Source organism: Trachurus trachurus (assembly GCF_905171665.1).
Source record: "Trachurus trachurus genome assembly, chromosome: 8".
Lineage (NCBI taxonomy): Eukaryota > Metazoa > Chordata > Actinopteri > Carangiformes > Carangidae > Trachurus > Trachurus trachurus.
The window spans coordinates 134,418-159,025 of NC_139905.1; the positions used below are offsets into that span (position 1 = coordinate 134,418).

The window sequence follows — 24,608 nt, forward strand, 5'->3', positions numbered from 1 at the left end:
GGCTCCTACATGTCAGTTCTAACGGGCCGGTACCCAGAGTTAAGGCGCCGGGACCGGGCTTCAGCCCCCGTGCGTCGGACCGCATCTGGTAATTTAATCCGTCAGGGTCCGCGGTCCCGTGAAAAACAATAAACACCAGACATATTCATGATTTAAAAAACGCCCCGGACAGGACATGAAAAGTGGACGTGTCCGTGGGCAAAAGAGGACGTTTGGTCTCCCTGCCTGATAACGTTGTTAAAGTTATAACGTCAGCCTTTCAGCCTTTAACCGCTAGCTGCGGCTAATGGCTAATAATAAGACGACCAACATTAATGCGTAGCCTACTGTAGCAACCAGCTCTGTTAATATTGTTATGCACTAGTCTACAACTAACTCGCGTAGTGATGAGGGGGAGGGTGTGTGTAGACCTGCCTGCTGTGTGCGTCTGTGAAGGGAGAGAGAGCGGCGGTGGCGGGGATCAAGTTTTCAAATGTATGTAGGCTATTAATCCTGGCGACTCGTGGCGAGCACCTGGGAAAGGCGCCGCAAGCTACTGGTAGCTCGCGAGCGACGTGTTGGAGACCCCTGTCCTATAATATATAATTGTGGGGTCAGAGGTAAATCAATGTTTAATATAGAGAATATTTCTTTCTGAATCCCTTCCCAATAGTTTTCTGTGACGTATGTTTTGTCTTGTATTCTATCATGATTTGAAATATGTATGAATATGTAATACGTTAGTATTACGTTTGAGGCTCCCGCCATGAGCTTTAAATAGCTTCTTGGGAGACCTGGCGCTTCACACATCTGCTTCCGTTCTTTTCTGCGCCGTCTACTAATATCATGTGTGTTGTGCAAAATAAATACTGAAATACTGAAATTAAATCGCAATGAATAAATAGTATCTATCTATCTAAGGATCTAATGAGCTGTGACAGTTTTAATATGTGCAGCGTGTTTGGGTTTGTGTTTGGGGGTGCCAGCCAGCTCTCTCCTCACACATAAGATTTTTTAATATTTGTTTTTGAACCTAAACACACTTTATACCACACACACATACAACAAAAACCCCACAAAAGCAACACACACACACACACACACACACACACACACACACACACACACACACACACACACACACACACACACACACACACACACACACACACACACAATGAACAAAAATCAGCACTTCATCAATATAAACAACAAAAACAATTCATGCAATGCAGCAGTTCAATAATCAATGTTCAGTCTTTTATTTTGAAAGGGGAAAAAAAGGAAGAAGAAAAAAAACTCTTAAAAAAAAAAACCTTTCCAGAAACAACACAAAACCACAGGCCGAGAAGAAGAAGAAGGAAAAAACCCTTTTAACGCAGGAGGGAAAAGAAAACGGCTCGGAGAACAGTCGGTCAAGTCTGGTCTGTTTTGTCGGTCGGAGGGAAGAATCCAGTTCCAGGAGACGAGATGCCGGTGTTGACGATGGAGAAGAGAATCCGCTCGGGCCGCGGTGGCGAGGATTAACTCTCACTCTCCTGGTCCATGAATATCAGCTGCATTGCAAAAAAGGCACAACAGAGGCTTTATTTTCTCAGGTGTCTGAAGACGTACGGCATGTCCACAAAAACTCTCATTAATTTCTACCGGTCCACAGTAGAAACATCTTGACCGGATGCATCATAGTATGGTTCTGCAATATTACAGCACAAGATTATAAACATCTAACAAGGATAGTAAAAACTGCGTCAAAACTACCGCAGCTAAGACATCTACACTACCGGCTGCAGGAAGAAAGCACTCAGCATTATGAAGGATGCTAGTCACCCAGCACATAACCTTTTTTCTTACTCACCATCAGGGAAGCGTCTACAGAGCATCAGAGCTCGGACCTCGCGCCTCAGAGACAGGTAAGGTAAAGGTACTTTATTTGTCACATATACAGCTAGTACAGTGAAATTCTTTCTCTGCATTTAACCCATCCCTGAGGAGCAGTGGGCAGCCACGGTGCAGCGCCCGGGGACCAACTCCAGATTATGAGCCAGTGCCTTTGGTCAGGGGCACTGACTGGAGGATCAGGCTAGCTGACATGTTTTTAGTGGTGGGGGAAACCGGAGCACCCGGAGGAAACCCACGCAGACACAGAAAGGACCTGGGCGGCCAGGGATTCGAACCCAGGACCTTCTTGCTGTGAGGCAACAGTGCTAACCACTGTGCCACCGTGCCGCCCCAAAAGGGCAGTTTACCATTTAGTCAGTAGAGAAAGCCTGTACGCCTTCAGGACTGCAGTCAACACGCTGGACCAGAGTCATGACTTCTGAGCTGCTAGGCTAAGGCTAATATGGTATTAGGTGGTGCACATTAACATGACTTGTAGGAAAAAAATCATGGGAGTGCAAGTGGAAACTAGAAGTACAGGCTACACATCTAAAATGTGACACAACCAAGAAGTGACTACTGTGACTGCTGCTGTGAATGTTTCTACAGGAGGAACAGCAGCAACGTCACAATAAACTCAACATCTGGAAACTAATTCACATAGTCAGTGAAATCAAGCTGAGTGAGTGATTCCTCCTGTTGCTGCTGCTGTTCACTACATTCAGGTGATGTTAGACAGAGGAGGGGGGGCTTAACTCTTATTAACAAGCTGCTAAACAAACACAAATGGGAGTTTTTCTGAAATATGACTCGTATTTAAGCTCATTGAACAAGTGGACGGCGACTTGTCAGCCCCACAAGGAAGTTATGTTGATGGATTTATAACTCACAAAGGTTTAAGTCGCTCCACTGTCACGTTTCTCATCTATGTGCGGCACACACAGAGTTATGGATGAGGCAGCAGCTTGTAGCTACCTCTCTGTCTCTCTGCTCGTGCATGTGAGGCTGCGTTGGGCTCAACACACACACATGCTGTACAAGGAAATGCATACGGTAGATAACAGTGGCATTTTTTACACCGCCGTTGTTTTTTTACATCCCCATGCACAACAGGAATTTATTTACTTGTTGAAAAAAAAAAAACGCACATAAAAAGGGCACTTTTTAATACGAGGCAAAAAAGGGCAGGGCCTGGTCGCAGGTGTGACCAGACCAGTATAAAATCAATCAATCAATCAATCAAATTTATTTATATAGCACATTTAAAAAACCACAGGGGAAGCCAAAGTGCTTTACATTGGGACATAAAAAGATTAAAGCAGAAGTAATCGATATGTTTGTGTTAATATAAGTCTTAAATAGTTGTATCTTCCGACAGCAATCACTTCTATAGAGTGTTTGGTCTGAAACACGGGTCTGTCAGTCACTCTGCTCTGCTCTGAGCCCAGGAGAAAACTTTCCTTGTATCCTACAACCTTTATCCAATGAGGAGAGAGAACGGCATAAAGGGGCAGTCCTCTCTGTGTGTGCAGCCAAGGGATGCGCCTGAATGTGGTGACGTAGGGACGAGGACTGTTATGGTGCGTTCAAGGCAACTCGTAACTGGTGTTTTTCCGACCTGTGAAGTGGTACCAGTTCGATCTGGTACGACTTCACGGGTCAGAAGTTACGAGTGGTCGTTATAGTGACTTTCACAGGTAAAACAGGTCGGAGAAACACGAGTGGGTTGCCTGGAACGCTACAAAGTCGTAAGTCGTGACTTGAAGCTGTAATTTACGGTTTCAAAAGCCTGCCTGGAACGCAGCATTAGCCAAAACCACCGGATCACTCACTTCTGCTTTCAATTCAATTCAATTCAATTCAATCATTTATTTGTCACTGCCATAAATAACAATGAAATTACGTTGGAGCATACAACCTTACATAGTGAAAAGTGCATAGTGCAAAATGTGCAATGGTGCAGAATCCCATGGGCATATCATGTACATGAAAAAGAGGACAAGAAAACACAGGGGCGCCAGAGGACATGGTCAGAGGTAGTACTATGGTGTATGTTGCAGCAATGCAAAGGCCAGTTCACAGTTATTGTAAGGTGGAGTGTGGTTACTGTCCATATGGGGGGGGGGGGGGGGGGGGGGGGGGGGGCATGGAGTGTAAACAAGGAAAGACAAAAACAGAAACAGGGGCATCAGAGAACATGGTCAGAGGTAGTATAGTGTGTGTTGCAGCAATGCAAAGACCAGTTCACAGTTATTGTAGGTGGAGTGGAGTGTGGTTACTGTCCATGTGAGGGGGGGAGAGAGAGGAGGGGGGCACTGTTCAGCAGCCTCACTGCCTGAGGGTACAGGCTGTGGGCCATTCTGGTGGTTCTGGCAGATAAGGCCCTGTACCTTCTACCTGAGGGCAGCAGGTGGAACAGGTGATGGGCCGGGTGGTGTTGGTCACGCAGGATGTTACGCACTCTCTTCAGACAGCGGGAGGTATAGATGGTACTGATCTCTGGTAGAATGGTCCCCATGATTTTCCCCGCTGTTTTTACCGCCCGCTGGAGTGCCTGCTGCTGTTTAAGGTAAAAGACATAAACACATAAACACAAAGTCACTTTAAAAACAAAGAAACAGACCGGCTCACTGCAAGTGCTTTTATAGGGAGTGACAGATAAAAAAGAATTAGAATGAAGGTGAGTTAAAAGCAAGGGAGTAAAATTGCGTTTTTAAAAGAGATTTAAAAACAGGAAGTGAGGAAGCCTGTCGAACATTCCAGGGCAGCTCATTCCAGAGCTTGGGTGCAGCAGCGGCGAATGCTCTGTCACCTCTGAGCTTCAGCCTTGTTTTGGGGACTGTCAGCAACAGCTGGTGGGCTGATCTTAGTGATCGGGGTGGGCGGTAAGGCTGAAGCAAACTGGATAGATAGGGTGGAGCAAGGTTGTTCATGCAGCGACGCCCTTCAACCAGTGCACCGATCCACACCTGATGTGGATGGAGCAAGAAGGAGGGGGAAGGGACGGGGAAGAACAGACACGTTGCCACCGGCGACAGTCAACATGGTTATAAAACCCTGCACACAGAGCTACACATGGCTCATGTTAGCATGTTAGCATGTAGCCCAAAGTGTGTGTGACTCTGCTGCTCTCATGTTGCTCTCATTGGTCCAACTGAGTTGATCCGTGTTGGTTTCTACACGTATGATGCAAAGCTCCCGTCATGAGTCACTGCAGCGGGCGACGACGTCGTGTTGGGTTCCTCAGACCGAGCACAGTGTCCTGCTCTGTGGAAGGGGTCTCCCAGGCCCAGCAGCAGGGGCTGTGTGTGTGTATGTGTGCGTGTGTGCGTGCGTGCGTGCGTGCGTGTGTGTGTGTGTGCGTGTGTGTGTGTGTGTGACACTGATCGTGCAACTGATAAAAGAAAAGAAACATTTCCGTGGAAAGTAGTTTTTCAGCAGCAGATGTTATCAGGTCGTCACGGTGACAGAAACCACAGGGATCTGATGTCGGTTGCTCAGCAACAGGCAGCAGCTCAACCTCTGAGTGGGGGGGGGGGGGGGGGGGGGGGCGGTGGAGAGGAGAGCATGTAGTAGGGGAGAGCCGGGTCGATTGATACACTTTTCATTTAAACGTCTTTTTCAAAGATGACGTTATGTACACAAACATTTGTATCATGTGATCAACAACTCACATGTGTATTCTCTTAGTTACAAGTGTAATTTAAAGCAGAAGTGAGTGATATATTTGTGTTAATATAAGTCTTAAATAGTTGTATCTTCCGACAGCAATCACTTCTATAGAGTGTTTGGTCTGAAACACGGGTCTGTCAGTCACTCTGCTCTGCTCTGAGCCGAGGAGAAAACATTTATCGTATCCTACAGTTTTTATCCAATGAGGAGAGAGAACGGCATGCAGGGCTGTGTGTGCAGCCAAGGGACGCCGTGAATGTGGCGACGTAGCGACGAGGACTGTTATGGTGCGTTCAAGAAAACTCGTATTTTTCCGACCGTGAAGTGGTACCAGTTCGATCTGGTACGAGTTCACGGGTCAGAAGTTACGAGTGGCCGTTATAGTGACTTTCACCGGTAAAACAGGTCGGAGAAACACGAGTGGGTTGCCTGGAACGCTACAAAGTCGTAAGTTGTGACTTGAAGCTGTAATTTACGATTTCAAAAGCCTGCCTGGAACGCAGCATTAGCGAAAACGACCGGATCGCTTACTTCTGCTTTAACACATATGTTGGATGATCGCGCTGTTTTATAACTTTGAACGTAAGTTGACATTTGTCTCAAACGCCCCACCTATGCGGGTCGTTGGGACGGTTGAAACAGCGTTTTAAACAGAAACTACTGTCCTTACTCTCGTTTTTATGCAGCATATCGGACAACATACTAGTGTACTAGTTATTGCCAAAATGTCACATAATTTCTCACAATATAAATAGGTCAATTAAATATTTTTGTCCCGTGCGTAATTGTCAAGATCCGCATTTCGATTAAACTCGCCTTTCTTCTTTTGTACGAGTTGTTGGACGACTGCATTTTCATTTCATTTACTTATTTCCCTGCCCTAAGTCATGTTTATGATACACAGTTGAACATATTGTCATTTTACCCTCTGCATTTCCCCCTCACTTTGCTGAATATCTGTTGATTCACGTCATAAACACGAACATTAAAAATATGTGGTGTTTATTAAAAATACATGTTGTTCATTCAAATCGGTTGTTGTTCATTGCAAAACAGTTAGGCTATTAATTTGGTGATTTATTATACAGATATTGATCGCGCAGTGTGACCACAATCACTACGCACGGTGGCGTGAGGGACATTTGAAACAGCTGCAGCGACTACTGACAATAAAACCTGTTTTGCCTCTAAACTTCAAAACTATGACATTGCAACATTAGGACCTGTTTATGTACGAATTCATCTGTTGTTAGGTCATATTATTATTGCATGAAACACACAATACAACTTTTGATCACAAAAAAACTACCGCACCTAACATTTTACTTTCTGTAGTCAAAAACCGGTTCGCGCTAATAACTTTTGAATGGCGTGACGTCATTTCACAAGCTTTCCCAGGATTGGTCGGTGTTGAGTGCTGAACATAGTGACAAAATCTGACGGCTCAAGCTTGTGTGGTTTTCTAGGAAATCGCTGTGTATCAATCGTCCCGTGTATCAATCGACCCGGCGCTCCCCTATGTGTTTTATATGACTGTTGTTGCAGTGTCACTATTATTCATGTGGAGTTAAAATAGGGCTAAAACTGGACTGGTGGTTCACCAACTGGTCACCAACATGGACCTTTATGCTGCGCTCCGTTGCACTCGGAACTCGGAAAGATCAGAGTTGGACATCCCGACTTCAAAGGTAAATGCACAACCTTGGAAAACATGGCCGGCCACAGCAAGTTGATGTTTTAAAAACTATCCTGGTGAAGTGCATCAGCTACTTAAGGGAGAGAGAGAAAGAGAAGACTGTCACTGTGCCTTTTCATCCCTACTACGCTCACACTAACTCTTTAATTAACAGAGTGGGAATGCAAATACCTCTACAAAGTAATCCTACACTTTTAGTGACACAAATGCTAAATTAAACAACACATAACAGACTAAAAGTTGAGGAGAAAGTGACTGTTTAGGCAAGGCAACGTTTTTCCACGCCTATTCTACCCTAGTTCCAATCCAATTCCAACGGCCGTTCTTGGCTCAGCAGCAGGTAGATCCACCAGGACCACGTCTTCTTCCTGTCTGGTTCGTCCAACCAGAGAAGGGACAAAGAAATACGGAAGGGGGGGGGGGGGGGGGGCGTGGCGCAGTGGGTAAAGCGGCCGCCCCATGTAGAGCACTGACTGAATCTCTGAGGTGCTGCTCATCAAGCCTGTAACGGGAAAAAGACTCAGCGTGTCCACACCGGTCGAGTTGGGCCGTCCATGCTCCCTCAACCCTAAGGAACAGCAACGCAGCCCAGTCCAGAGAGACAGCAGAGTAGGCTAACAGGTGTGTGTGTGTGTGTGTGTGTGTGTGTGTGTGTGTGTGTGTGTGTGTGTGTGTGTGTGTGTGTGTGTGTGTGTGTGTGTGTGTGTGTGTGCGTGTACCTGCTGTAAAAGATAGGCTAATTATCATAGAAGGCTGAAAATCTCAGGACATGTCAGCTCCAACTATTCAGCAGTGTAAAGCTAAAGCATGTATCATTAGATATCTGACAGTAGCTGCAGCATCGAGATAGAGATGAGAACAGGGCAGAAGTGGTGGAAGAAGACAGTGTGGCCTGAAAGAGGAACATGGTGAAGCAGAGGAAAGGCTCGTCACCGGCCGGTCCAGGCCAAAAGATTTATAAAATGAGCCGGGACACTCGGCTTGAGCTCGGTCTGACTTTAAACTCAGAATTCTGGGTTTAGAGTCAGAACTCACTTTTTTTCACAGTGGTGCTAATACTCTTCCACAAAGAAAGTCCAACAGCAGCAGCTCCATGTTTCCCTCCCAACAAACCAGCAGCAGGTTGTGTGGAAGTCTCTCTGGGTTTTTACATTTGGATTTCTTTGAGTTTAAATCTTCATTAAAGGGTCTGATCTGTGACTCAATATGCAGCAGGTGAACTATATGTGTGCATTGAGTTGAGTTGAGTTCCTGATAAAGCCACAGATGTGTTTCTGTGAAACCGTCTTTCAGGAAATAACAAGTCATGCCACGTTAAATAAGATGTAGTGACATGAGATGGTGAGGAGATAAAAGCTGAGGTTAAGAGAGCAGCAGAGGACGAGTCCAGCAGTCAGAGAGGAGACAGAGATGAAGACAGACTACATGGACATGGATCACCTGCTGCTGCTGCTGCTGCTGTGGAGCTCAGGTAGGACTGAGGGACAGTGTTGAATTACAGGGGAGTTAAGGGCAAGGCATCTTCATTTATATAGCGCATTTCATACCAAGGCAACTCAATGTGCTTTACATAAAGAACAGCATATAACAGCATAAACAAAAGAAAACACTTGGTTACGCAATGATGCAACAAGTGAGTTTTTGATTAAAATATTGAAAAAGAGTGTTTCATGTTTCACTTTATGTCTTTTGGAAATCATGAACTGTTTAACACATTAACAGACATTTTGATCAGGAGAGCATTAACGTTTGCATGCACAATTGAGAGCTGATACTTGTGCAAAATAATTGATTATTATGTTTTCTTCTGTTCTAAATGTGTATAATGGTATATGATTTGGAATTAGAACAATTTTCTTATAATTTACAATGTTTTTAAAAATTATTTTAATTATTTTATGAGCATTAACACTACTAAAGAAGCTATAGGCTATGTAAGAATTAAGCCACCCAATACTATGTCACCAGAGACCATGCACATGCACACATAGGGCGCAAAGTCACATATTTTCACACATTTTTATGTGTTTTTAATAAATAAATGAATTCCTGTTGTGCATGGGGATGTAAAAAGCAGTGGTATAAAAATGCCACGGTTATCTACCGTATACATTTCCTTGTAATACCGTGTCACGCTGTGTGTGTGTGTGTGTGTGTGTGTGTGTGTGTGTGTGTGTGTGTGTGTGTGTGTGTGTGTGTGTGTGTGTGTTGAGCCTAAAGCCGCTGCTGCTCCGCTCTGTCTTTCACTGAGGGAGGGGCTGAGAGAGAGAGCTGAGCAGCTGCTCCTGATTGGGTTTTACCTGCAAACTGATATTTACACTGTCAACTAACTGATACTGTTTTGTTCTGTTTATGATTATTATAATTAATTTATTCATGTATTCTTGTTCTAGTGTTGTAACACTTTGGCAATATTGTATATACAGTCATAAAGCTTATTGAAATTGAGAGAGAGAAAGAGAGAAGTCCATGTGTGCTGCACATACTAGATGAGACGTGACAGTGGAGCGACTTAAAGTAGCACTATCACAAATACAGCAGTAATAGCAATAAAAACAACTGAAATATGCATAAATAAGTCCAGGGGAGCATTAACTATCTGTACACAACCTATAGCCAACGGTGTGGTGTCTGTGGAGCAAATGCAGAATTCCTTTTTGTGATGAGACAAGCCGGCCCGGCGCTTAGCTCCGCCTCCTGAACGGCTCGCTGTGTAAAGAGGACGAGGATGTTTATATCTGATACGCTGCACCACCGGCCCCATCTAGTGGCCGAATAAAGTATTAGAATTTGAGATAGTCCTACTTTAAACCTTTGTGTGTTATAAATGATGAGGTAAAAAATCTTGGAGTGGTCTTTGATCAGACCCTTTCATTTGAGTCTCATGTAAAGGAGGTGACAACAACAGTGGCCTTTTATCACCTCAGAAGAATCCCTGAGATCAGGTCTATCCTCTCATTGAAAGATGCAGAGACTCTTACATCATTAAAAATAAATGATTCATGCCTTTGTGACTTTCAGGTTAGACTATTGTAATGTGCTTTTATCAGGGCTGCCCAAAAAGAGCCTTTGTGGTCTGCAGTTGGTCCAAACTGCGGCAGTCCGTACTTAAATACGAGTCATATTTCAGAAGAGTGCCCATTTGTGTTTGTTTATCTGCTTGTTAATAAGAGTTAAGCCCCCCTCCTCTGTCTAACATCACCTGAATGTAGTGAACAGCAGCAGCAACAGGAGGAATCACTCACTCAGCTTGATTTCACTGACTATGTGAATTAGTTTCCAGATGTTGAGTTTATTGTGACGTTGCTGCTGTTCCTCCTGTAGAAACATTCACAGCAGCAGTCACAGTAGTCACTTCTTGGTTGTGTCACATTTTAGTTGTGTAGCCTGTACTTCTAGTTTCCACTTGCACTCCCATGATTTTTTTGTTTGTTATGCAAGCCATGTTAATGTGCACCTTGGAAAAAATACCATGTTAGCCTGAACCTACCAGTTGAGAAGTCATGACTTGGTTTCAGGAGGTTTTGGTCCAGCTCATTGTCTCACTAATATAGGTGTCAGGCTACGTTAGCTATGCTACGTCAACAAATCATTGAGATCAGCATGTTGATGCAGTCCTGTAGGTGTGCAGACTTTCTCTACAGACTAAACACTAACTGTCATTTAACTTGATTCATTTATTTTGTTATTGGCCTGAAAAACGCACACACGCGCTGTGTATGCATACATACTGTCCCTCTATAATCATGTGCACGTCCCTGCAGAGACTAAGGAATCATGTTGGAAGCTACAATCCTCACTGCAGCCGGCTCTGGATCGAATCCTGACTCTGGTGGCCCTTTGCTGCGAGTCATTCCCCCTCTCTCTGCTTCCCCGTTTCCTCTCTCTCCTGGCTACGCTATCAATTAAAGAGCAAAAAGCCCCAAAAATATACTTGAAAAGAAGAAAAGCACGCAGCTATTTCTGCTCTAAGTCTAAGAACCTCCATTAGTCTGACAGTTGTCTGAAGAAATTCCTTAAGAGCAACTTCAGAATGACTTGTTCCTAACCTGTGTGATGGTGCGACTGTTTCTGCTTCTTAGTGACGTGGCTGTCTTCACAGACCTCACTGATGTCTCCTCTCTGGTTTTCTCCTCAGGACTCTGGGCTGAAGGAAGACACAGCTCCACAGGTAAACAGAGAGGATGAGGACACATGAAGGTGCTGGTGGATGGATGAGTGTGGTGAAATGATTTCACTGTCAACACTGATCACCAGCTGATGGTCCTTCACCTTCCTGGTCACAGACCATCTCCTTTACATTTAAAATGAGTTCCTAGAGTGAAAAAGTAAAGAAGTAGATGTATTTCAATAAGGATAGTTTACAAGGGTTACTGACCGTCCTGATATAGAGTGAATAGGAGAGTAGGATCATCTCAACCAACTGTACTGACTTACTGAGCCTCCAGATCAGCTGAGTCTGTCACAGAGGTTTAAGTCGCTCCACTGTCACGTCTCATCTATGTGCGGCACACAGAGTTATCGATGAGCTTGTACTTCTCTCTCTCTCTCTCTCTGGACGTGCATGTGAGGGAGCGCGCACCGCGAGGCTGCTTCCCAATCAGCTCAGTGAGATGAAGGCTGCTCCTTTGCTCCTTGTGTCAGAGGTTGTGACTTAAATGTACATTGTAATAGCAACTCTCTTGTTGTCATTGTTTTATATCAGTGTCATTCTTCATGTTACCACAAGATGGAGCCAAAGTAATTAATCTTCACCTGCTCAGGTACAAGTGGAGCTACAGGTTGGATTTGTTCATTTCTGTTTGAATCAAACTCACTTCTTTTACTCTTCACTCTCTTCTCTGTGTTCAGAGCCTGTCAGGTTGGTGGGAGGAGCCAGTCGCTGTGCAGGTGACCTGCAGCTGAAACTAGGAGAGTGGAGACCAGTGGACAGCAGCTACTTCTACTGGAACCTGAAGGCAGCATCTGTAGCCTGTAGAGATCTGGACTGTGGCTCTGCTGTTTCAACAAGAGGAAGAAAGGAGTCCTCAGGGAGGTCTGTGTGGTGGATCAACACTGACTGTGTTCAGTCTGGATTTACCCTGAAGGAGTGTTCATCATCATCATCATCATCATTTTACTCTTCCTCCACCGTGGAGATCACCTGTTCAGGTGAGTCCATCAGTGACATCATCAGTGACAGTCAGGTTCAGTGTCTTCCTTCCTTTGTTGTGGAGACAGAAATGTTCAGTAACTTGTTCCTTTAGTATTTAAAGCAGAAGTAAGTGGTCCAGTCGTTTTGGCTAATGCTGCGTTCCAGGCAGGCTTTTGAAATCGTAAATTACAGCTTCAAGTCACAACTTACGACTTTGTAGCGTTCCAGGCAACCCACTCGTGTTTTTCCAACCTGTTTACCGGTGAAAGTCACTATAACGGCCACTCGTAACTTCTGACCGGTGAACTCGTACCAGATCGAACTGGTACTACTTCACAGGTCGGAAAAACACGAGTTTCCTTGAACGCACCATAACAGTCCTCGTCCCTACGTCACCACATTCACAGCGTTCCTTGGCTGCACACACAGCCCTGCATGCCGTTCTCTCTCCTCATTGGATAAAGGTTGTAGGATACAAGGAAAGTTTTCTCCTGGGCTCAGAGCAGAGCAGAGGGACTGAGAGACCCGTGTTTCAGACCAAACACTCTATAGAAGTGATTGCTGTCGGAAGATACAACTATTTAAGACTTAGATTAACACAAATATATCACTTACTTCTGCTTTAAGTGAGTGAAATTTAAGTGGGTAAAATTTTACAGATAAAAACACGTTCTTTCATCGGCATCAGTACAGAACTGAAATGAGGTTAAATTCAATCAACCTTTATTTAATGGGAGCATTGGAAAAAAAAACGTTTTAAAGTAATGAAAAAGTTACTTTTTCAGTAACGCATTACTTTTTGGTTTAAGTAACTGAGTTACTTTTTTAATGAAGTAACTAGTAACTGTAACTAGTTACTATTTTTCAGTAACTAGCACAACACTGCTTACCACACACAGTCCACTGCTGTCGACTCCACGCCATTAACTCTCAGCTCCTCCTTCTTCCACATGCTCAGCTCCACCCAGAGGTTTAAGTCTTATTATATTTAATAAGTCACACATTTTAAACTGAATTTATTTGTACATTGTAATATCTTATTTATCTTAAAGTATTATTTATGTAATAAGAAAAAAAGAGAAAATACCAAGGCATTCATCTTGAATATAAATATTAAAATGCCTTTATTGCATTAAGGGCCAAACTTAGTAAAAAAGACGCTGTTATTTATGTAAATTTAACTTCACCATTATAACTGGTGTTTTATCTTGAACTTATTCCCCAGAGAGAAAAAAATTAAATAAAAACAACTGATATTTAAAAATCCTGGAAAAACGGTTCCATCAGGCCACATTTTGAAAATACACACGTCAAAAGTCCAAGCCCCTTTCCTCAGACTTGACCGCAGCTCAACTTTATGCAAATGAATCCGTCAGACGTGAGGTCACTGTCCAATGGGGAGCGAGATAGAGAGCAGCTCGACGGTGTTCATCCACTGTTCATGCCTCTTCAGTAACACGCCATCAGTGTTCCCGCCTTCCAAAACGTCTGTTTTTAGAGAGGCGTCTTGGTGAGGCCAGTGGCTCCTAGACGTCAGAGGAACAGACACACACAGCTGATGAGTTTAAAGTTGATATGACAGTAAATAAAGGTCAGGGTCAAAGTTTAAATGTTGTGTCTCTCTCTGCAGACTCTGTCAGGCTGGTGAATGGGACCAGTCTGTGTTCAGGCAGACTGGAGGTCAAGTCCAACCAGTCTGACCAGTGGTGGTCCTCAGTGTGTGAAGATGACTTTGACCAGCAGGATGCAGAGGTGGTCTGTAGGGAGCTTGGCTGTGGGGCTCCTTCAGTCCTCCAGGGGGCGCTCTATGGAGCAGTGGAGGCTCCAATGTGGACCAAAGAGTTCCAGTGTGGAGGCAACGAGTCAGCTCTCCTGGACTGTAGAAGCTCAGGCTCAACTAGAACCAGCTGCTCACCTGGCAAAGCTGTTGGACTCACCTGCTCAGGTACAAGTGGAGCTACAGGTTGGATTTGTTCATTTCTGTTTGAATCAAACTCACTTCTTTTACTCTTCACTCTCTTCTCTGTGTTCAGAGCCTGTCAGGTTGGTGGGAGGAGCCAGTCGCTGTGCAGGTGAACTGCAGCTGAAACTAGGAGAGTGGACACCAGTGGACAGCAGGAACTGGAACCTGAAGGCAGCATCTGTAGCCTGTAGAGATCTGGATTGTGGCTCTGCTGTTTCAATAAGAGGAAGACATGAGTCCTCAAAGAGGTCTGCGTGGTGGATCAACACTGACTGTGTTCAGTCTGGATCTACCCTGAGGGAGTGTTCATATTCATCAACATCACTTTCCTCTTCCTCCTCCGTGGAGATCACCTGTTCAGGTGAGTCCATCAGTGACATCATCAGTGACAGTCAGGTTCAGTGTCTTCCTTACTTTGTTGTGGAGACAGAAATGTTCAGTAACTTGTTCTTTTTGTATCTAAGTGAGTGAAGGTCTGAAAACAAGACATTTAATATCTCAACATGTTACATCATCGACTTTAGTCAAGAAGTCAACTTCCACTTTCCACTTCCATTTAGACAGTTTGGAGATGTAGGAAAACATTTTCAACAAATCAACTTTCATACTTTGATGCAGTTCAGCTGATCTAAAAGTACTATAAAGCAGCCCCCCCCCCCATGGGCTTCCTGCATGTACAGGTGTAGGCAGCCCCCTGGTCAGTGCTGGAGAGGAACAGACCTCATGTATGGTAAATAATGAAGAAAGCTCTATGTCCTATAGGAAGCCTTCACTGTAGTGAGTCGTCTTCCTCTCATTCCTCTGCTTCATTATTTTCTTCAACATCAACAGTTTTAACCCTTCAGTCTCTTTGAGCTCATCATCTCTGACAGATCCCATTCTTCAGAGTTTGACAGATTTCTGTCTGGTTTATTTCTGCTGTAAAGACGTCAGAGACGCTGTGAATCCTTTTCACTCCTCATGAATTTATTTCATCTGTTGCAGCAAATCACATCACATGACTCTTTAGAAACTCCTGTAGGTTAAAGTGGACTAACGAGGTGGTTGACTGATGATGGTAAAGTTGTTTCTGTGAAGATGTTGAAGTCCAGACTGTTGACTTGAGTCTTTGACTCAAGAGCTGGACTGTGAGTTTCTTTAATGGTTGTGTTGGGGACAGAGAAGGAACTCATTTCTGGACACATGCTGATGAGTTTAAAGTTGATATGACAGTAAATAAAGGTCAGGGTCAAAGTTTAAATGTTGTGTCTCTCTCTGCAGACTCTGTCAGGCTGGTGAATGGGACCAGTCTGTGTTCAGGCAGACTGGAGGTCAAGTCCAACCAGTCTGACCAGTGGTGGTCCTCAGTGTGTGAAGATGACTTTGACCAGCAGGATGCAGAGGTGGTCTGTAGGGAGCTTGGCTGTGGGGCTCCTTCAGTCCTCCAGGGGGCGCTCTATGGAGCAGTGGAGGCTCCAATGTGGACCAAAGAGTTCCAGTGTGGAGGCAACGAGTCAGCTCTCCTGGACTGTAGAAGCTCAGACTCAACTAGAACCAGCTGCTCACCTGGCAAAGCTGTTGGACTCACCTGCTCAGGTACAAGTGGAGCTACAGGTTGGATTTGTTCATTTCTGATTGAATCAAACTCACTTCTTTTACTCTTCACTCTCTTCTCTGTGTTCAGAGCCTGTCAGGTTGGTGGGAGGAGCCAGTCGCTGTGCAGGTGAACTGCAGCTGAAACTAGGAGAGTGGAGAGCAGTGGACAACTGGAAATGGAACCTGAAGGCAGCATCTGTAGTCTGTAGAGATCTGGACTGTGGCTCTGCTGTTTCAATAAGAAGAAGAGAGGAGTCCTCAGGGAGGTCTGCGTGGTTGATCAACCCTGTCTGTGTTCAGTCTGGATCTACCCTGAAGGAGTGTTCATCATCAGATTCCTCTGACTACACCGTGGAGATCACCTGTTCAGGTGAGTCCATCAGTGACATCATCAGTGACAGTCAGGTTCAGTGTCTTCCTTCCTTTGTTGTGGAGACAGAAATGTTCAGTAACTAGGTCTGTCAGTTTAACACGTTAATTAGATTAATGAATTACACTGCAAATTACTGTGTTATAAAAATTAACTCAATTAATTCTGACATTCTGAGTGGCAATTCAATGCGCAAGCATTTTAAATTTGGCCCATTGAATGACCCGTAGGCTACTTGGCAGTAGCACATCATGGTAGCACTAGCACCGAGGAACTTGTCTGGACGTGTTCGTCACTTCCACATCACATCGTTGCGCCGGGTTCTCATCGGCCGCCGAACAAAAAGGCAGCCCTCCTGTTCACAGATGCTTATTTTTCCGCGCCGGTCGACAAACGCTTCTGCCCCTCAGCTGTGTGTGTGTATGTGTGTAGCCTATGTGTATGTGTGTCGGTTGTGTGTTCCTCTCTCACGCTCTGTTTAGATTAATAAACACAAATAGGCTACAAACATACACACATTGGACTCTGGTATTTGTCAATCTCTGTATTTTATTTTGAAAATTGCTTTTATTTTGAAAATTGACCAGATTTTCTAGTGTTTCTTTGTGTGACTTCCTGCCAGAATTGACGCGAAAACAAGACATTCAATATCTCAACATTTTCAACAAATCAACTTTCATACTTTGATGCAGTTCAGCTGATCTAAAAGTACTATAAAGCCCCCCCCCCCCCCCCCCCCCCATGGGCTTCCTGCATGTACAGGTGTAGGCAGCCCCCTGGTCAGTGCTGGAGAGGAACAGACCTCATGTATGGTAAATAATGAAGAAAGCTCTATGTCCTATAGGAAGCCTTCACTGTAGTGAGTCGTCTTCCTCTCATTCCTCTGCTTCATTATTTTCTTTAACATCAACTGTTTTAACCCTTCAGTGTCTTTAATGGTTGAGTTGGGGACAGAAGGAACTCATTTCTGGACACATGCTGATACTTTAAAGTTGATATGACAGTAAATAAAGGTCAGGGTCAAAGTTTAAATGTTGTGTCTCTCTCTGCAGACTCTGTCAGGCTGGTGAATGGGACCAGTCTGTGTTCAGGCAGACTGGAGGTCAAGTCCAACCAGTCTGACCAGTGGTGGTCCTCAGTGTGTGAAGATGACTTTGACCAGCAGGATGCAGAGGTGGTCTGTAGGGAGCTTGGCTGTGGGGCTCCTTCAGTCCTCCAGGGGGCGCTCTATGGAGCAGTGGAGGCTCCAATGTGGACCAAAGAGTTCCAGTGTGGAGGCAACGAGTCAGCTCTCCTGGACTGTAGAAGCTCAGGCTCAACTAGAACCAGCTGCTCACCTGGCAAAGCTGTTGGACTCACCTGCTCAGGTACAAGTGGAGCTACAGGTTGGATTTGTTCATTTCTGTTTGAATCAAACTCACTTCTTTTACTCTTCACTCTCTTCTCTGTGTTCAGAGCCTGTCAGGTTGGTGGGAGGAGCCAGTCGCTGTGCAGGTGAACTGCAGGTGAAACTAGGAGAGTGGAGACCAGTGGACAGCAGCAACAGCAACAGCTACTGGAACCTGAAGGCAGCATCTGTAGCCTGTAGAGATCTGGACTGTGGCTCTGCTGTTTCAATAAGAAGAAGAGATGAGTCCTCAGTGAGGTCTGTGTGGAGGATCAACCCTGTCTGTGTTCAGTCTGGATCTACCCTGAAGGAGTGTTCATCATCAGATTCCTCTTCCTCCACCGTGGAGATCACCTGTTCAGGTGAGTCCATCAGTGACATCATCAGTGACAGTCAGGTTCAGTGTCTTCCTTCCTTTGTTGTGGAGACAGAAATGTTCAGTAACTAGGTCTGTCAGTTTAACACGTTAATTAGATTAATGAATTACACTGCAAATTAATGTGTTATAAAAATTAACTCAATTAATTCTGACATTCTGAGTGGCAATTCAATGCGCAAGCATTTTAAATTTGGCCCATTGAATGACCTGTAGGCTACTTGGCAGTGGCACATCATGGTAGCACTAGCACCGAGGAACAAGCGCTTCTGCCCCTCAGCTGTGTGTGTGTATGTGTGTAGCCTATGTGTATGTGTGTCGGTGTGTGTGTTCCGCTCTCACGCTCTGTTTAGATTAATAAACACAAATAGGCTACAAACGTACACACTTTGGACTCTGGTATTTGTCAATCTCTGTATTTTATTTTGAAAATTGCTTTTATTTTGAAAATTGACCAGATTTTCTAGTGTTTCTTTGTGTGACTTCCTGCCAGAATTGACGCGAAAACAAGACATTCAATATCTCAACATTTTCCACAAATCAACTTTCATACTTTGATGCAGTTCAGCTGATCTAAAAGTACTATAAAGCCCCCCCCCCCCCCCCCCCCCCCCCCCCCATGGGCTTCCTGCATGTACAGGTGTAGGCAGCCCCCTGGTCAGTGCTGGAGAGGAACAGACCTCATGTATGGTAAATAATGAAGAAAGCTCTATGTCCTATAGGAAGCCTTCACTGTAGTGAGTCGTCTTCCTCTCATTCCTCTGCTTCATTATTTTCTTTAACATCAACTGTTTTAACCCTTTAGTCTCTTTAATGGTTGAGTTGGGGACAGAGAGGGAACTCATTTCTGGACACATGCTGATGACTTTAAAGTTGATATGACAGTAAATAAAGGTCAGGGTCAAAGTTTAAATGTTGTGTCTCTCTCTGCAGACTCTGTCAGGCTGGTGAATGGGACCAGTCTGTGTTCAGGCAGACTGGAGGTCAAGTCCAACCAGTCTGACCAGTGGTGGTCCTCAGTGTGTGAAGATGACTTTGACCAGCAGGATGCAGAGGTGGTCTGTAGGGAGCTTGGCTGTGGGGCTCCTTCAGTCCTCCAGGGGGCGCTCTATGGAGCAGTGGAGGCTCCAATGTGGACCAAAGAGTTCCAGTGTGGAGGCAACGAGTCAGCTCTCCTGGACTGTAGAAGCTCAGACTCAACTAGAACCAGCTGCTCACCTGGCAAAGCTGTTGGACTCACCTGCTCAGGTACAAGTGGAGCTACAGGTTGGATTTGTTCATTTCTGTTTGAATCAAACTCACTTCTTTTACTCTTCACTCTCTTCTCTGTGTTCAGAGCCTGTCAGGTTGGTGGGAGGAGCCAGTCGCTGTGCAGGTCAACTGCAGCTGAAACGAGGAGAGTGGAGACCAGTGGACAACTGGAAATGGAACCTGAAGGCAGCATCTGTAGCCTGTAGAGATCTGGACTGTGGCTCTGCTGTTTCAATAAGAGGAAGAGAGGAGTCCTCAGTGAGGTCTGTGTGGAGGATCAACACTGACTGTGTTCAGTCTGGATCTACCCTGAGGGAGTGTTCATCATCAGATTCCTCTCCCTCCACCGTGGAGATCACCTGTTCAGGTGAGTCCATCAGTGACATCATCAGTGACAGTCAGGTTCAGTGTCTTCCTTCCTTTGTTGTGGAGACAGAAATGTTCAGTAACTAGGTCTGTCAGTTTAACACGTTAATTAGATTAATGAATTACACTGCAAATTAACGTGTTATAAAAATTAACTCAATTAATTCTGAGATTCTGAGTGGCAATTCAATGTGCGGGCATTTTAAATTTGGCCCATTGAATGACCTGTAGGCTACTTGGCAGTGGCACATCATGGTAGCACTAGCACCGAGGAACAAGTGCTTCTGCCCCTCAGCTGTGTGTGTGTATGTGTGTAGCCTATGTGTATGTGTGTCGGTGTGTGTGTTCCTCTCTCACGCTCTGTTTAGATTAATAAACACAAATAGGCTACAAACATACACACTTTGGACTCTGGTATTTGTCAATCTCTGTATTTTATTTTGAAAATTGACCGGATTTTCTAGTGTTTCTTTGTGTGACTTCCTGCCAGAATTGACACGAAAACAAGACATTTAATATCTCAACATTTTCAACAAATCAACTTTCATACTTTGATGCAGTTCAGCTGATCTACTGGTCGATCTTGGAGACTGTCCCAGTCGATCTTGATAATACCGGAAAAATGAGTTCAGAAACACATTATGCCCGATTGATGTTCGGCTTGCTTTTTTTTCCTTTTTCTAAGCGCTGCATTAAATTAACCAATGAGATAAGAAAACAGAGGAACGCACAGTCGATCAGTGCTGCACAGAGAGTGGTTGTTACGTTGAAGGTTCTGGTCACCGGCTGCTCCGAGTCCGAGCAAAGTGTGGCCGGCGCCCGGCAGTTATCAACTGGACATATCAACGTTTGTGCGGCACTGGTGCGGTAGTAAAAAGCTTTGCACGGACATGTCCGAGGAGGTGCGCTATGGGTCCGCGCAGACGACTGACATGCACCTGGCTGTGTGTTATGAGCAAAACTACAAGACACTCACAGTGCTCAGTCACAGCCATCACACTGACACAAGCAACAGTTTTGCCTTTTGATGGCGTTGATGCTGCATGAGGACACGCAGCTGCAGCTGCACTGGCTGAGAATTTTGTCAGCACATTACAGTTCTTTCTGATACTGATAATGTTGTAACTTGCATAAAGCTTCACTTGATAAACGTAACACTTAATACTGTGGTTACCAAACTGGGGGGCGCGGTAAACCGGCTGCGGAATCGCTGCGAAGCTCCGAGTAAATCATGGACGAGCCGGAGCCCTCCCGTTCACATCATTACATTTATCAATTGTGTTTTATTTTGAAAATTAACCGGATTCTCTCGCTGTTTCTTTGTGCGACTTCCTGCCCAGCTTGACAGGATCGCTCGCGGCTCGCGCGCCGTGGCGCTGCTGTGAACTGATGTGAACGACACAATCGTTAACGTCAAAGGGCTCCGATCCTCGGTGCTTCGCGGCGATTCTGTGTGTGTTCATCTTGTGCGCGCTGTTTAGATACTGACATAAACGCACACACAACCTGGAAAGTTGGCTCATCTGACAGCTGTCATTTGGGAGGTGAAGGCAGGGTTTTCCCTTAATTGTCCTGACGTTGATGGAATCACTACTGTAGGAATATTGCTACACAAAAAAGTGGAAATTTTCTTATCAGCCAAAGGGGGGCCCAGCAGAGAAAGTTTGGGAACCACTGAGTTAGTATGATCTGTTTTTTTCCCTTTATTGTTTACTATTAACAAATTTCCTCATAGTGATGGGAAATAAGCTACATGCCTTTATTTTTTGTGATGGACTGAAATTAAGTTATTATGAATTAAGTATAATGTGAATTATTATCAAGACAGGGATGGGCTTACAGTTATAGCAATTCTTGGTGGCATCAATTTGAAAGCTCAACCTTTCTGTTTGATGTAATTCAATTACAGTTAGGCTTGATAAAATGCCTCAAATTATAAATACAATCTGGACCGTTGTTTACTCTCAACGTTTCAATAGGTAGATCTTGCCTGTCACCAAGGTTGAGGTCAGGGATCTCGGGCCTAAAAAGGTTGGTGACCACTGTCCTATAGGAAGCCTTCACTGTAGTGAGTCGTCTTCCTCTCATTCCTCTGCATCATTATTTTCTTTAACATCAACAGTTTAAACCCTTCAGTCTCTTTGAGCTCATCATCTCTGACAGATCTCATTCTTCAGAGTTTGACAGATTTCTCTCTGGTTTATTTCTGCTGTAAAGACGTCAGAGACCAGGGCAGCTGCTGGCCAAATTGGGGCCCTAAGCAAAATGTTATTTGGAGGCCCTTAATGTCAACAGTTAAAAAATGACTGTATAATGATATGCCATTTAATTTGACAACATTTATTACTAAGAACAAACCAAATAAATAATAGCTTCAACCCAAATTCAATCAATAAATCCGAGTCACAAATAGTTATCAATTAAAAAAAACGTTGTTTTGTAATCCATTATTATTATTATCATTATGTTGAAGTCCAGACTGTTGGTTGTAGGGCTGTTTTCGACTAAGGATTTTCATAGTCGAATCTGATTCGTCAGATTTTGCCGTAGTCGACTGATCGTCGAACCTTTTTTTTTTTTTTAGATAGCAGCAAATTTGCGACTTTTTCCCGTTTCAAACAAAAGAGCTAAAACACCCCAAAAATATGGTAGGTGTAAAACAAATACCTTTATTTATTTTCCACACTTTGGATGATTTTTAGTAGCCATTGTGAGCCAGGGTATGCGTTTATGTCACGTTGCCCTGGACAGCGCTCCTTTTGCTCGGACTGAGTGGCAAATCAAACATCCCCACAACGTGGTGAAGGATAGCGGTGGTCGTGGACACAGAGAAACCGGGTAAAACATGTAGTATCAAAACAAACTGAGGTCAGAAGGACTCGACAATCCGTACATTACGTTAATCAATCCTGTAACACACAGAGTGTGACCGCGGCACCGGCAGAGAGACAGACAGGCTGCAGAGGGACGAGATTACAGCTGTGACTCCCGACACTTATGGTGCGTTCATGACAACTCGGAAGTCGGAAAAAAAACAAGTTCCTCTTCTGAAAAACTCTGACATGTCAAACTTCAGGATGTCTTAGAGACTAATTCATCTGTCTAACCATCAGAACTATTGACACTTGAAACGGTAAACACAGCTGATCCATCGAAAAAAAATCACCGCTGGAGTTAATTTATTTTCCGCGATTGAAAGCAGGTTCTTGAATGTAACTCGGTCAAAGTCAGATGTATCCTCAAACTTTTGCTGTTCTGTTAGGTCATGCATGATACTGTAAATGCTACAAAGTTAGACTGTCAGACTTCCTTGATTTTAAACTTTGGCAGCTCTGCCCCTCGTCTTTTTGCCACTCAGTGAGTGTTCTGCAGTCACTTCTGAGTACCGTGACTTTGACGGTCCTACTGCTCACCTCCGCTCATTTGAAAAAAAAAAAAAAAACTCCGCTCATTTGTGCAACTGCAGTGGGTGATTTATTAATACGTAGTAAGAAGCTAAGACTACCGTTTAAACTCACACATAATTTTGAACTCTTTATTAAAAGAAAGTGTGCAGATTTTGTATCAAAATAGTCTTTTTATAACAAAAAAAGACATTCTATGTAACAATTTATGCTCAGCAGCCGTGGGCACCCCCATATAGTCAGAATGGTATGGTCTTGGTTAGATTCGACTACGAGGTTCATAGTCGAATCAGACCCCTCCGAATCGAATCGTCGAATAGTCGACTTTTGGAGGTCAGCCCTAGTTGGTTGGTTGACTTGAGTCTTTGACTCAAGAGCTGGACTGTGAGTTTCTTTAATGGTTGAGTTGGGGACAGAAGGAACTCATTTCTGGACACATACTGATGAGTTTAAAGTTGATATGACAGTAAATAAAGGTCAGGATCAAAGTGGACAGCAACTGGAACTACTGGGACCTGAAGGAAGCATCTGTAGCCTGTAGAGATCTGGACTGTGGCTCTGCTGTTTCAATAAGAAGAAGAGAGGAGTCCTCAAGGAGGTCTGTGTGGTGGATCAACACTGACTGTGTTCAGTCTGGATCTACCCTGAAGGAGTGTTCATCATCATCATCATCACTTTCCTCTTCCTCCACCGTGGAGATCACCTGTTCAGGTGAGTCCATCAGTGACATCATCAGTGACAGTCAGGTTCAGTGTCTTCCTTCCTTTGTTGTGGAGACAGAAATGTTCAGTAACTAGGTCTGTCAGTTTAACACGTTAATTAGATTAATGAATTACACTGCAAATTACTGTGTTATAAAAATGAACGCAATTAATTCTGACATTCTGAGTGGCAATTCAATGCGCAAGCATTTTAAATTTGGCCCATTGAATGACCCGTAGGCTACTTGGCAGTAGCACATCATGGTAGCACTAGCACCGAGGAACTTGTCTGGACGTGTTCGTCACTTCCACAACACATCGTTGCGCCGGGTTCTCATCGGCCGCCGAACAAAAAGGCAGCCCTCCTGTTCACAGACGCTTATTTCTCCGCGCCGGTCGACAAACGCTTCTGCCCCTCAGCTGTGTGTGTGTATGTGTGTAGCCTATGTGTATGTGTGTCGGTGTGTGTGTTCCTCTCTCACGCTCTGTTTAGATTAAAAAACACAAATAGGCTACAAACTTACACACATTGGACTCTGGTATTTGTCAATCTCTGTATTTTATTTTGAAAATTGCTTTTATTTTGAAAATTGACCAGATTTTCTAGTGTTTCTTTGTGTGACTTCCTGCCAGAATTGACCCGAAAACAAGACATTTAATATCTCAACATTTTCAACAAATCAACTTTCATTATCTGACTACCACAGTTACACTAGGTACCAAGACCAGATATCTGACTATCACAGTTACACTAGGTACCAAGACCAGATATCTGACTACCACAGTTACACTAGGTACCAAGACCAGATATCTGACTATCACAGTTACACTAGGTACCAAGACCAGATATCTGACT

General features: G+C 44.3%; 1 protein-coding gene across 1 annotated transcript; it reads left to right on the top strand.

The window, feature by feature from the left end:
- Window positions 1-8,635: 8,635 nt before the first annotated feature.
- Window positions 8,636-22,920, top strand: LOC310989761 (scavenger receptor cysteine-rich type 1 protein M130-like; the record flags this gene model as incomplete). The annotated part of the gene is made up of 12 exons (XM_083976908.1): window positions 8,636-8,696; window positions 11,364-11,396; window positions 12,116-12,376; window positions 13,990-14,304; window positions 14,393-14,683; window positions 15,583-15,897; window positions 15,986-16,267; window positions 17,320-17,634; window positions 17,723-18,016; window positions 18,964-19,278; window positions 19,367-19,648; window positions 22,910-22,920. 12 exons carry the CDS (start codon window positions 8,636-8,638, stop codon window positions 22,918-22,920), a joined length of 2,775 nt encoding a protein of 924 aa, XP_083833034.1.
- Between the last annotated feature and the right edge of the window lie 1,688 nt (window positions 22,921-24,608).